At 36.2% G+C, this 13,798-nt stretch overlaps 1 protein-coding gene across 1 annotated transcript in view; it reads left to right on the top strand.

Annotated features, from left to right (window-relative positions):
- The first annotated feature begins 2,406 nt into the window (after positions 1–2,406).
- myo10 (myosin X) overlaps positions 2,407–13,798 on the top strand; it is a 141,055-nt gene continuing 129,663 nt past the window's right edge. The window contains exon 1 of the mRNA XM_028472537.1: positions 2,407–2,811. Within this exon, the coding sequence (XP_028328338.1) occupies positions 2,791–2,811 (21 nt within the window). The 5' untranslated portion in view covers positions 2,407–2,790. The remainder of the gene's footprint in view (positions 2,812–13,798) is intronic.

Genomic DNA, 13,798 nt, shown 5'->3' with positions numbered 1-13,798 from the left:
ACAACTGCTAAACAGCTGGGAGGAGGAGCCATCACCAATATAGAATGTTCTAGACTTACTCTACTGTGCAGCTCCAGGTAAGCTACGCTGTCTCACAGCAAGAAGGTTGAAGGTTCAAATCTAAAGCTTGGCACCCTCCTATTAACCTTAGCATTACATTTTTTTCTTTTCTTCTTTTTTTTAATTATTATGATTCTTTCATTGTTTTATTTCATTTTTTTTTTTTAAATGTCTTATATTACTAAAATACACAAGTTAGGTATAACATTTCAAAATTGCCAAAAAAGGTACTTAGGCGTGTGATATTATGTTTTATTTTTTTTTAAATATGCCCTAATTTTTCTTCTTTTCTGCAACATAAAGACAAAAGACGATGTGATACCCCCTCAGCAAACACCTGAAATAAACATTTTACGAATAAAATAAATAAATAAATAAATAAATGAAATAAAATAAAACACACCAAAATTTTGGTAAATTATTTCATTTTCATTATTGTTTTTTTTTTTTTTAATTTATTTACAAGCTGCATGTCTTGCATATTGCTAAAACTCACAAATTCATTCGTTAACCTACTTTAATGTATTTTAATGGATGGTTGTCCTATTATTTATATGAGCGTTAGCCACTGGTGACATTGTGGCTGAAGTGGAGCAGTTCTCCTGTTTATTTCTATGGTTTGGTTCTTCATACAATCTTCTCATTCTTTTTTTTTTAGTCTTTTCTTCTCATTTTGCTGTTATCTCTACATGCACGTTACAAAGATGTGAACTGATCATCACGTGAAGCGTTGAGGTTTTTCTTTTTCTTTTTCAAAAGGTCAAAATGAGCCTGTGGCGTTTAATACAAAACCCTGATTATGAATAGAAGTATCAGATGAAACACCTTTAGCAACGATTAAACAGTGATTGTGTCTTCATAATAAACAGAGGAACAGTATCATTGTTAGATTTTTTTTTTCTCATTCTGTTCTCCTGTTTTTAGTCTTTAAATTCTAAAAGACGTGGCCTCAGGGTGCACACCCGCAGGGGTCAAAGGTCATGTGGAGTGCTGAGTATGGTCCAAGGAAAAGCCAGACAAACGGACCATTTAAAGGCTCCACGTAGTTAACCTATGGCTGAATGTTAATACCTAACCATGGAGCCCATTATCAGACTGTACACAACGGTGCAGGCCACACTTAGAGCCAGTGACCTCATTCATTTTCTGTTACTGTTTGTTTGTTTTATTTTTTATCGTTTATGTTCATTTGTAACAAAAGTAATGGAAAAATAAACCAGATGATTTATTTTTTTATCATTTATGTTTGTTTGACACAAAAAAGAATGGAAAAATAAACCAAAATATTTTCTTTTTTATCGTTTATGTTTGTTTGACACAAAAAATAATTAAAAAGCAAACCAGGAAATATTTTCTTTTTTATCGTTTATGGTTGTTTGAAACAAAAAAAAATAAATGAATAAACTAGAATATTTTCTTTTTTATCGTTTATGTTCATTTGACACAAAAAAAATAGGAAAAAATAAACCAGAATATTTTCTTCTTTATCGTTTATGTTCGTTCGAAACAAAAAGTAACAAATTTCAACTGCTAGTTTTCACCGTTATTAGAATTGAAACATTCAGAGGTCTTATGAATATCCACTACCGGTCAAAGGTTTTAGAACAGCACACTTTTTACAGTTTTTTACTGAAAATTATTCAGTTTATTGTGTCATTGCACTCTGAAATAAAAGCATAGAATAAATAAGCAATTTGAGTTGCTGCAGAACAGTTTTAAATTATTCATGTTCCCTGAAAAAGGCCTAGTTGTATAATTCTGAAATGTAAATTATTTTTTAGTTTTCAGTAATCAAACGTTTTTTTTTTTTTACATCTGGCTGTTCAGTACTTACCTTTGCACGACTTGAATTGCAATCCATATCTGGAAGGTGTTCTAAAGTCAGTAAAATGATGGTCCAGTTTCTTGAAGGTATCTGGTGACCCCCCCTCCCAGTGTCTCGTGACTCCGAGCGACTCCAAATGGGGCCCTGACCCCAAGGTTGAGAACACCTGAATTAGATTACTCAATCAATCAGAAATGTTCATTTTTCTCTTGGACACTGACTCAAAGAATGCCACAATTTCTCCTTGAGTTTTCTAAATGACCTTGTGATTGGAAGAAGAAGAAGAAGAAGAAGAAGAAGAAGAAGAAGAAGAAGAAGAAGAAGAAGAAGAAGAAGAAGAAGAAGAAGAAGAAGAAGAAGAAGAAGAAGAAGAAGAAGAAGAAGAAGAAGGAGGAGGAGGTGAATGTTTTTATGTGTGTGAACAGCAGGGGGCGTAATAGAGGCAGGGGGCTCCTGGAGCAGGGGGCGGAGCTTGGGGACTGAGTGTCCGCTGGTGGAGTGACTAAACTGGGGAAAGCCAGCAAAGTTTTACCGGCGTCCCGGTGCTTCTCCTCCTCCGCTACGTCTCCCTGCTTCACCCACTGGACCAACCGGGCTCCAACCGAGACGCAGCCCATAGAGAGAGGCCCTGAGGAGCCCAGGAGAGTGAGACCCTCCCATCTTTAAAAGCTCTCCTGGTTCTTCTTCTTCTGCTGAAACAAAAGACAGGATCTCCTACTGTATGTGCTCTCTGACCTCCATATGTACAGCTCCAGGAGGAACATGATGATGCTCTGAAGAGCTGGGACTTTGTTTGTTTGTTTGTTTGACTCACTCCAACAACAACAACAACACATGAGTGGGACTGGTCACACGCGTGGTTTCCATGCTCTAATGATCCACTGGGAATTACAATAAAGAAGGCAATGGATAACTTCTTCTCAGAGGTAAGTCCATTTATTCTTCTTATTTTACACTTACACTCCAGGGTTGCAGAATGCAAACTTTTACTCATTTATGACAACATTAATAATGTTCATGGACTATTTTCATACTTGGTGCATCATTTCTGCAACGTAATCGACCTCCATTGGGATAGAGCAGGGGTTCTCAACCTTAGGGTAGGGACACCATTTGGGGTCGCAAGACACTGGGAGGGGGTCTCCAGATGAAGATTTTTTTATTTTTTATTTTGATTGTTTTTTTAAATTTTTTTTTTACAATATGAGCCCATTTTTGCTTCTTTTTTTTTTTTTTATAACAATTTTTCTGCAACTACACGAAACTTGCCATATTTTAACCTGTTGCTCCTTTTTAATGGATTTTTGCTACATTACTCCCATTTCTGCCACTTCTCCATAAAATCCCAGTGCCTTTTCTGTACATTTTTTTTTCCACTTTAAAGACATTTTCAGCACTTATAAACCTTTTTCCCACCTAATGCTGCAAATGTTGACCCATGATTGTCACCTTTAACCTCTTTTCACCATATTTCATGCTTCTTTTTTTGCCAATTTAATCACATTTTTACAATTTTTTGAATCTACACCAAACTTGCCATATTTTAACCTATTTTCATCACTTTTTCTTGCCATATTTTTGCTCCTTTTAATGCATTTTTGCTACAACACTCCCATTTCTGCCACTTCTCCATTACATTTCAATGCCTTTTCTGCACATTTTTTCCAATTTCAAGACTTAGAAACACTTTCCACCACTTTTCCCACCTAATGTTGCATATGTTGAACCATTGTTGTCTCTTTTGACCAGATTGCATGCTTAGTTTTGCCAGTTTAACCACATTCACGATTTTCTCTTGCCCATTATTTGCCAGTTTAAACTAAGGCAGTGGCTATTCATACAAAGCCGTATCAATATACCGACATACATTCTGTCCGTACGTAGCACCCCTCATTGGCCAGTTTAGGTGACGTGATAGGTCACGTGAGTAAGTCGCTACGCACTTGTGCTTCTGTTTGCTATTAATACGTAGATTTTTAAACTACGCTACGGACATGCTACGTACGTATTTATGAATTGTTGTGATATTCATATGTAGCGCCCCTTATTGACCAGTACTTCTTTTTGCTATTAATACGTAGATTCCTAAACTAAGTTACGAACTTACTAATCCGAACCATAACCCTAACCATGAACTACATTACTTACTAACTAACCCTAACAGTAATCCTAAACTATGTTACGGACTAACTAACCCTAACAGTAATCCTAAACTACGTTACGGACTAACTAACCCTAACAGTAATCCTAAACTACATTACTTACTAACTAACCCTAACAGTAATCCTAAACTACGTTACGGACTAACTAACCCTAACAGTAATCCTAAACTACATTACTTACTAACTAACCCTAACAGTAATCCTAAACTACGTTACGGACTAACTAACCCTAACAGTAATCCTAACCTACGTTACGGACTAACTAACCCTAACAGTAATCCTAAACTACGTTACGGACTAACTAACCCTAACAGTAATCCTAAACTACGTTACGGACTAACTAACCCTAACAGTAATCCTAAACTACGTTACGGACTAACTAACCCTAACAGTAATCCTAACCTTCAGAAGTGGATTTGATTTCTTGTACGGAATGGTCACATGACTTCCGGTAAGGTCATAGGCCACATACGAATAGCACCGGGGGTTGTCCGTACGGATAGCCACTTTGTTAAACTAATTGTTCCTCCTTTTTTGCCACTTTTAAGCCAATATTGACACTTTAAACCCTTTTTACCACTATTTCCTGTCTATTTTTGGCCACTCTAATTTTCCTTTTTTTTAACGAATTTCTGTGGTTTTTAAAATCTCATTTCACCACCTTTTTTTTTTTTTTTTTTATCATTTTTGCTCACATTTTAACCCATTTTTATTTCTGATTAAAACAAGAATTTAAATCTTTTAGATCAGTGATTCTCAACTGGCGGGTCGGGACCCATAAGTGGGTTGCGGACCTGTACGAGGTGGGTCGTGGACAGCTGGTCAAAAATAAATAAATACTTAATGTCTCTCATGTTGAACTTGTCTTTTATTTTGAAAGAAACTTTTCTTTTAGCATGCACGCTATGAAATACATGTTGCACAGGAAAATATATAGATTTATGTTTTTAAAAAAAAGATTATATGTGTGTGCGTGATTTCAACAGCTATTTTTGAAAAACTAAATTTGGTTGGTTGACTTACTACAAAAAAAAAGTGGGTCACGATTTAATGGCTGTAGCTTAATGTGGGTCCCAGGGTGAGACCAGTTGAGAACCCCTTTTTTAGATGACTGTATACTATGGAGCAAATAATAATAATAAACGTCCAGGATAACAGTGGATATTATTCAGATAAATAAATAAATGTGGTTCGATCACCTTCAGGAACAGTGGGGGTCTCTGGCACCTTTATTTTGGGGTCACGGGCTGAACAGGTTGAGAGAATAAAGAAGGGATGAAAATGACCAAATGCATAAAGATGAGAATAATCTGTTTTCTTTCCTGATGGTTTGTGAATGACCTGGTAGTGACTGAGCAAGTTTCATCTTTTCTTGTCATCAATTGTCCCATGAAGTACTTTCTAATGTGCTTTTGTTGCTCTTCACTGGTTCTTTCCTGCTCAGAGGGGGGTTGGTAGGCCAATTCCCAGTAGATCTTTGGTATTTCCGCACCTCTTTTCTAGTTTCCTCCAAGATGAAAAAAAAAAAAAAAAAGCAGCAAAGCTATTAATAGAAGAAGTTTAAACCTGAGCCTTTGGTTGGTCACTTACTTTTCATCAGGGTGTATAAAATATGGGCTTCTTCTTTCCAACGCTGCTGATGAGTGATGTTCTGCTTCTCCAACCAACACACTAGATCAAACAGACACAAGTTGCATGTTGTATGGTTGTAAACTCACTGTAATTTAAGATTGGGCTGTTGTTGGTGGAACAAAATATGAACCATGTGGATTCTATACAGTTAAACATAGACTAACATAAGTTAGTTTTTGTTTGATAACTTTTGACAAAACTGACTATTACAGTGCAGTGAATCAGTTTGCTTGTACTTTGTATTTAATTTTCTGATCTGAGGGCCATGTGATTTACTTTCATGTCAACATTTAGAATAATGTCAAATCTGAACTTTACCACAGGAATTATCAAGGGTTTAAAAAAATAAATAAAAAATTGTCGTTTTGTAGGTTTTTTCTGTTATTTTTGTACATTTTTGTTGTCAACTTGTGTGTTTTTGGAGTCATTTTGCATATTTTTTTTGTTTGTTATTTTGTATCTCTTACTCATTTTGTGTTTTTCTGTTGTGCTTGTGTATTTTTGTAGTCAGCTTGGGTATTTTCAAATTTTCTCTGTTATTTTTTGTGTTTTTGTTGTTGTTTTGTGTGTTTTTGAATTGATTTTGTGTATACTTTTTGCAGTTATCTATTATTTCTGTTATGTTTTTGTGTTTTTGTAGTCCTCTTGTGTTATGTTTTTTAGTTTTTTAGCCATTCTGTGTATTTTTGTTTTGTTTTCTATTATCTTCTGTTATTTGTTTGTGTTTTTTGCGTGTTTTTGGATTGTTTTTGTGTATACTTGTTGCCGTTATCTATTATTTCTGTTATTTGTTTGTGTTTTTGTCGTCGTCTAGTGTGTGTGTTTTTTTTTTAGCCATTTTGTGTATTTTTCTTTTTTTTTTCTATTATCTTTTATTATTTGTTTGTGTTGTGTTTTTGTTGTCGTTTTGGTGTTTTCGAGTCAAGCTGTGTGTCTTTGTTATGATTTAGGGTCATTTTGTGTGTTTTTGTATATGCTTTTTTTAATTTAGTGTTTTATTTGAGTCAGTTTGTGTTATTTTTTTATGATGTTTGTGATTTTGGAGTCCTCTTTGTGTATATTAATGTAATTTATTATTTTTTTTTTTCAATATTTTTGTTGTTTTCTTGTGTAGTTTTTGGGAGCAAATTTTGTGCTTTTACTTCTAGGGCAGCACACGTGGCCGCATGTGGCCCCCGGGCTGCCAATTGCCTACGTCTAACGTACAGTTTTGATGTTGTATCAGGTAATAGCAGAAATCTCTGAGTCACCTGTGTCTGTTTTTTTTCCTCTTTAGTTTCGCACCATTAGGAAATGTCTGTCAGTTCCGTGGCTGACATTTAAAACAGTTTGTTTGCAAATAAACACAACATGGGAAAGTGATTTAAAGACTGTCTTTGCTTAAAACTCTGCTCTTTATATAGACATTTTTTTACCTGTTATTTTTCAAATGAAGAATGAAAGGTGAGGCACAGTGAGCTCATTGCTAACGTTCTGCTGATTAAAACAAGCACTAGTGTGGGCTTTGTGTAGTTTGTCTCTCTGTACAGTGCATCTGGCAACTCTGTTCTCTCTGGAAGTCTTTGGGAAAAGGAACTATTCTCATTGCCAGAAGCGGGCAGGCAGGCGTGCACAGTAGTTTCAAATATCAGCTGGGCTGCCTTTATATCTGCCAGCTAATCGCGGCTGAAACAAAGAGCCTAGTCTTTAAGGGAAAAGGAAATTTGACATGGAAGCAAATCAGCTTTAATGACCACAGATGGAGAGAACCACAGTTTGAGCACAGAGAGGAATGTTGATTTGGTTTGTAAACCAGTGTTTTTCACATTCACGCAGACGGTTAAGAGGAGGAACTCACAAAGACTGGAGAAACAGGAGGAAAAGCTCAAGCAATATGTGCACTGCTGTCTTAAAGTGTCAAACAAACATGTTGGAATTAAAACATGTGACGGACAACTAAAAATAGCAAACTATTATTACATGTCGAAAAATTATTGTACAGATATTAGGGATGTAACGATTAATCGTAAGGCAGTTAAAAATCGATTCATCGATACTCTGAAAATTGAATCGCAGTACTTTTTTAAACAGCAGAGGGCGCTATATATTTATACTTCTCTTGTCCAGAAGCGGAGGCGGCAGGCAGAATCTGCTACTACTTTCTTTCTGGCCGCCTTCTACTCTTAAACATGTTTATAAATGATTCCTTACCCCTTTAGCACCGAATGAATATCTGTAATATTATGTTTATATCTGTAAATGTCACGTTTTTCTATTAGCTCTCTGCTAGCGCATAGCATCTCTTCTTCACCGCAAGAATATCTGCATGCCAACTGACAACTGGCCCAAACAAATATCTTGACGTAAATACAGTGCAATGACTGGTTTTTTTTTAAAGTGTAATTGTTAAGGCACAAAATGCATTTTCAGTTGCACTTTTAAAAAGAAAAAGAACTATTATGCAGTTTTGCATTGTTTACTATAGAACCAGAATTTAAATTAATAGGCTTCTTCTTCATTTGTATTATTCTTTTATTTATTTCATTCAATATTTTTTTTTAGTTAAATTGCACTGTTTTGAATAGTTTATCAAGGGATTCTTTTGACAATGAAAAATAAAAGGAAAATAGTACAGTATTTATTTTTTCCCCAAAAAATAAAGGAATGTTTTTCAGTCATCATTTGTCTACAGTCCCATTTTGTAAAATAAATCGTGACAGAATCGTATCGTGAACCCAGTATCATGAATCTAATTGTATCGGGAGTTGTGTGAATCGTTACATCCCTAACAGATATTGGTAATCAGATGTGTGAAAAGTACTGATGTATCCTACTCAAGAAGTACTGTTACTTGATCGAAATTGTACTCAAGTACAGTTAGAAGTAAGTCATGCATAAAATATAAAAGTAGCTCAGTTAAATAGTATTCAAAGTAAAAGTTACTAATTACTTTCACCCCCTCATTTATTTTTGGTAATAAAACTTGCCACGATTCCCTTGCATACAGTAAACATCTCATGTATTAAACACATTTGATGCGGTTATCTTCAAAATGAGAATTATTTACAAAAGAACTAAACAAAACTAATAGAAGACAAGAAGAAATGCTTTTGTTTTGAAAAGGGGATGTTTGATTTTTAGCTTTAAGTCGCCCCAGGACAATTTTATGATTTTTTTATTTTTTATTTTCCACCTTTTGAAAGTTTTGAAAGCATTTTAAGCGAGAAAGTGACCAAGTAGAATATCAACATGTGGTCATTTGATCCATAAAACTCATGGAAACACATTTCATTCCGATATTGTCCACCATTTACTACTGATGAAGGTTCCGGTTAACTTCAAAACAAGAGCCCTATTTAAAAAAGCGTTACACGACAAGAAGAGATGCTTTTGTTTTGAAAAAGGACTGTTTGATTTTTAGCTTGAAGCTGGTCCCAGGACGATTTTACATTCCGCTTGTAATGCATCATGGGAAGGTTTAGTATGGTAATAATGTCCCGATATAGTATACATCCAGGTATTTCTCGCATACTCAATCTTTCCACACTATCTAATGTGAATGCACTACATACTAGACTTAGTATGACATTTCGAACACAGTCTTTCTGTTATTTTAGTTTGGCTAGCATCACCATGTGAGTTCCTTTATTTAGCTCATGGTTAACTGAATATCCTGATAAAAGACTGAGAACAGGAGCTCTGTTTTAGGGAGATGAGACCTGTGAGGATATCGTTTAAATGACACCCCGACCCATAGATTAGCCAAATGCTCCTCCTTTGCAGACTGTTATTTTCAGCACTTGCAGCCTGTGGCCAGTGAAGCGGCCCCAGTTCAAAGCGTTGGGGAGGAGCTGGATGGAGAGTTGTTTTGCTTTCAGTCAGCCATCAGTTAATACAGCTGTTTCATTTTATTGTAATTGCTGAGATCATTTGAAGTCCGAATTCCTTTTTTCTCCCCCTCCATTCAGTGTTTTGGTGTAAAAGTGAATGTGTTGATCGTGGCACATCCTTCAGCACAAGCTTTCCTGTGTCTAATTACGGTACTGAGCTGCAGCCAAAACAGTCTGTATCAGTCTGGGTCCAGAGACCCTAATAGGGGCAAAGTACAAAATCGTGACAGCTGATTTTCATCTTTTTTCCTCACACACAAAGAGTTTTTCCTGTTTATTTCAGCCCTAATTATGTAATGTCTACACTAGTATGTGGTGTTGAATGAAGGAAAAGCTACTGACTCTATTACAGACATGGGAAACTGGTGGCCGGGGGCCACACACAGCCCTCTTGCCCATTTTTTTTGTGTCCCCCAAAATAAATGCAGATGTCTCCAAAAAAACATAACACACAAAACAACAATAAAAACAGAGAGTGACCCCCTAAAACCGACAAAACCACAACAAAAATACACAACAATAATAGGAACATACAAAACGACAACAAAATTTACTTAATGAATCTAAAAACACACAAATCAACTACAAAAGTACACAAAATGATTCACAACACACAAAACAGCAACACAATGACAAACAGAATGACTCAGAAAACACAAAACAACTACAAAAATACACAAAATGATTCATAACACACAAAGCATTAACACAATAAAAAAAACCGAATGACTCCGAAAACATAAAACAACAAAAGAAATACACAAAAATAACTGTGAAACATGCAAATCAACAACAAAAAGACACAAAATGACTCCAAAAACACACATAACGACAACAATATTGGCCAATATGATTCATAACACACAAACCAACAACAAAAATAACAGAGAAACATGCAATCCAACAGCGAAAACACACAGAATGACTCCAAGAACACACATAACGACAACAAATTTAGGCAAAAAAGAATTAATGATACACAAAACGACAACAAAAACCAAAATATACAGAAATAAGAGAAACGTACAAAACAACAACTAAAATCCTTTGTTCTCTCCTGTATTAATGCTCGAATATAGGTATTTATTATTATTTATTTATTCAGATTGAGAAAATACCACTTATGTGCACCCCACTGTAATAAAAGTTGTCTATCTCTGGTCTAGAAAGTCTTTCAAAAGTCAGAAACTTGAATGCTTAAAGTGTTACTAAAGGTAAATACAAAAAAGGTAGAGTGAGATAGTTTTTTTGTTTGGATTTCATTGTCTGACACCCTCCAGGCTAAACAGCAGAATAATCCTGATCACAGGCTGTTAGCAGCTGGCTAACATCCAGTTAGATCACTTTCAGTCAGCACTGCAGACTGTTCAGTGTGTGTGAAGGCGGAGCGTGTGTGTACGTGTTGACATAGTGGAGTCAGTCGGTTCAGCCCGTGAGACGGAACGGACGGTTGCTAGGTTTGTTTTTATTTGAACTGGTGGATGGGGGTGTGGTTGGATTCACCTGTTCACCAGTCAGAGGCTGGCTGTCCCTCAGGTGTGTGTATTTACCGAGGTCACAGAGTAAATTTATTCAGTCACAACCAAACTAAAGAACCAACACATAGATCGCCCGAGCCCTGTGAGCAAAGGTCAAAACATACGTTTCTTATTTGCAGATGATAGGGTAATAACCAACGGTTCACTTTACTGTTTGCATTGATTGTTGTTTCATGAAAGAGATCTTCAACCTGAATGACAGATACTGCCCAGCTGAAAGTCTATGGATGCTTTATTAGCGGGAATTAGAGGTGATGTAGAAGCTGGAAATGCAGGAAAAAGTACTTTAATCACACGCTTGTAGTGGTTGACATGTTTGACAAACTCTGACATAGTGATGACTCAAGGAAGTGCTTGATTCAAGTCACTCCAATTGGTTTGGTTTGAGATTCAAGGCATCCGACGGTTGCCATGGTAGCATAGACTTCAACATATTAAAAGTAGGGTAGGTAACTTTTGAAAGCTAGCATGATTTTGAATGTAGCATCCTCCGAGGGCTCCACCTTATTGTATTTTTCACATTTTCGTGGACGTGTGTTTTCTACTGGTGGAGACATTGTAACTACTGGGAATGTTGACCAGCTCCTGTTCCTACATAAAAACTTGTGCCACTTCCGCACCTCCACTCTGAAAGATGGCACCGTAGATGCAATAATAAATAATTAATGTTTTGAAGAAAATAGTTTTGACTCAATTTGTCCTCTGAATGATCAATATCTTCTGATGAACATATACAGCAGCTTGATTTTTCATCTCTATGTTTAATTTTTATATTAACTGGGTAGAATATCGCAATATATTGTGATATCGTGACAATATTGTATTGTGATACGTATCGTATTGCAATATCCTTGCGAATACTCACCCCTACACGTGACGTTGTTTAGAATGTTTGGTGCTCTTGGCAAATAGTAGTGTGAAAGCCAACCAAAACAAATTAACACTGAGTCCACCTGACTATATACAGTATTTGAAAAGACCCTAAATAAGCTAATTCCTAATATTAGCTACTGGGCTAACAAACTAGCTAGCACTCTTTTTGTCATGGACAGTAGTTGGTAGCCAGATCACCACTTACAGTGCTTATTAAAGACATCATTAGACGACATACTGACACTAATATAACTCTTTAAGTGTCTCTGCTAGTGTTAGTCTGATTCCATCCAACTGCAACTGTCATCCACCCATTTCCGGCTCGTTGCTCATGCTACTCACTGCTCAGCTAACAGCAGCTGTTGTAATAAAAATTGTAGGCATGTGCCACTTTGGTTATACAGGCCATGAAATAAATAAACCCTGATATTACCTTCAGATTATCTCACTGTCAAACCAGTATCGTTCCTGTTTACAAACCAGCACTGGCATTTTAAGGTGTAGCCACACAGTATCTGCAGGTGAACCTTATTCAGGGTCACACCTCATAAGGAAGGGGAGGGTGAATAGAAGGAAAAAGGCAGACATGGACTGCTGCACCTCTGAGTCAGACACTATAATCAAGTGAAGAGTGGAAAAGCATGTTTTTAATGGAAATGTAACTTTGAGATCAATTCAGAGAATGAATTATTTGATTTAGGCAACTCTAAGAAAATCAGAATACAGTTGTAATTCCTGACCCACAGTTTGCAAAATTTTGAGTATTATTTTCTTACTTTTAAAATAAAGTTTCAACACTAAGGCTGTGTTCCAAATGGCATAGTCCGTACTATGCACTGCAAACTCAATGAGTACTGTCGACTACTGTATATACTATAAGTATGGTTATGAGGATTAGGATGATGACCGTTCCCCACTTTCCCAAGATGCATTTTGAACCTACAACAATGTAGCACACTGAGGCTACCTTTTAAGCTAGAAAGTGACCAAGTAGAATATCAACATGTGGTCATTTGATTAATAAAACTTGTGTTAAACACATTTCATGCCGACGTTTTCAGAGATTTTTGACATTAGACTTAGTTTGAGTAGTAAGTTAGTATGACATTTGAAACACAGCCTAAGTTTGGTTACAAACTAGTTTAGATTCTGGCCATCAAACCTTAACACTGCCTTATTTTATTCATACATTTCCATGTGCATGTCCTATAGTGGCAGCCTCAAGTTTATTGGCATCACATTTGGCAGTGCAAAATGAACTATAGACGTCAAATTAAGTGCATGACATGAACAAGTCTCTACAGCAGAGGCTAGAAGTTTGTTGAACTGCTGAGAGCTTTAACTTGTTTTACTGTCGTAAAACGACAACTAACAAAATATATATATACAGTAGTTTGACCCCTGTTCACATTCATCAGATATTAGGAGTGTGAAACTTTTCTTCTTCTGGCTTTTTTTCTCTTTTCCTACCACATATTTAAGCCGCCTGCATTTCTCTTCAGGCTCATAAAAGCCAACAGCGTAATCATAGAAGTTAAAAGGCTCACCACAACGGACAAAGGCCCGGCCCATGTTTTATTTTGATATTTAATGAAGGTTTCATGGCTTAGTCTCTGCTTTTCTGTCTTTCTTTCTCAACCCTGTGTTTCTCCTGGCCTTGTTTAAAATTTGAAACTAGACACCTGTAGCACTCCCCGAAGGAACTGAAAGGAATTCAAACAGTTTGCCCATTTTGTCATTTTATGCACCACAGAAGTCCCCCAGTGCCATGTTGTCATTGTAGGACAACTAGAACAGCTGAAGTCCATCTCATTCTGCACGTCACAGTGTATTCTTCAG

This window comes from Gouania willdenowi, chromosome 17 (assembly GCF_900634775.1).
Source record: "Gouania willdenowi chromosome 17, fGouWil2.1, whole genome shotgun sequence".
Classification (NCBI taxonomy): Eukaryota; Metazoa; Chordata; class Actinopteri; order Blenniiformes; family Gobiesocidae; genus Gouania; species Gouania willdenowi.
This window is presented reverse-complemented; position numbering and strand designations above follow the sequence as displayed.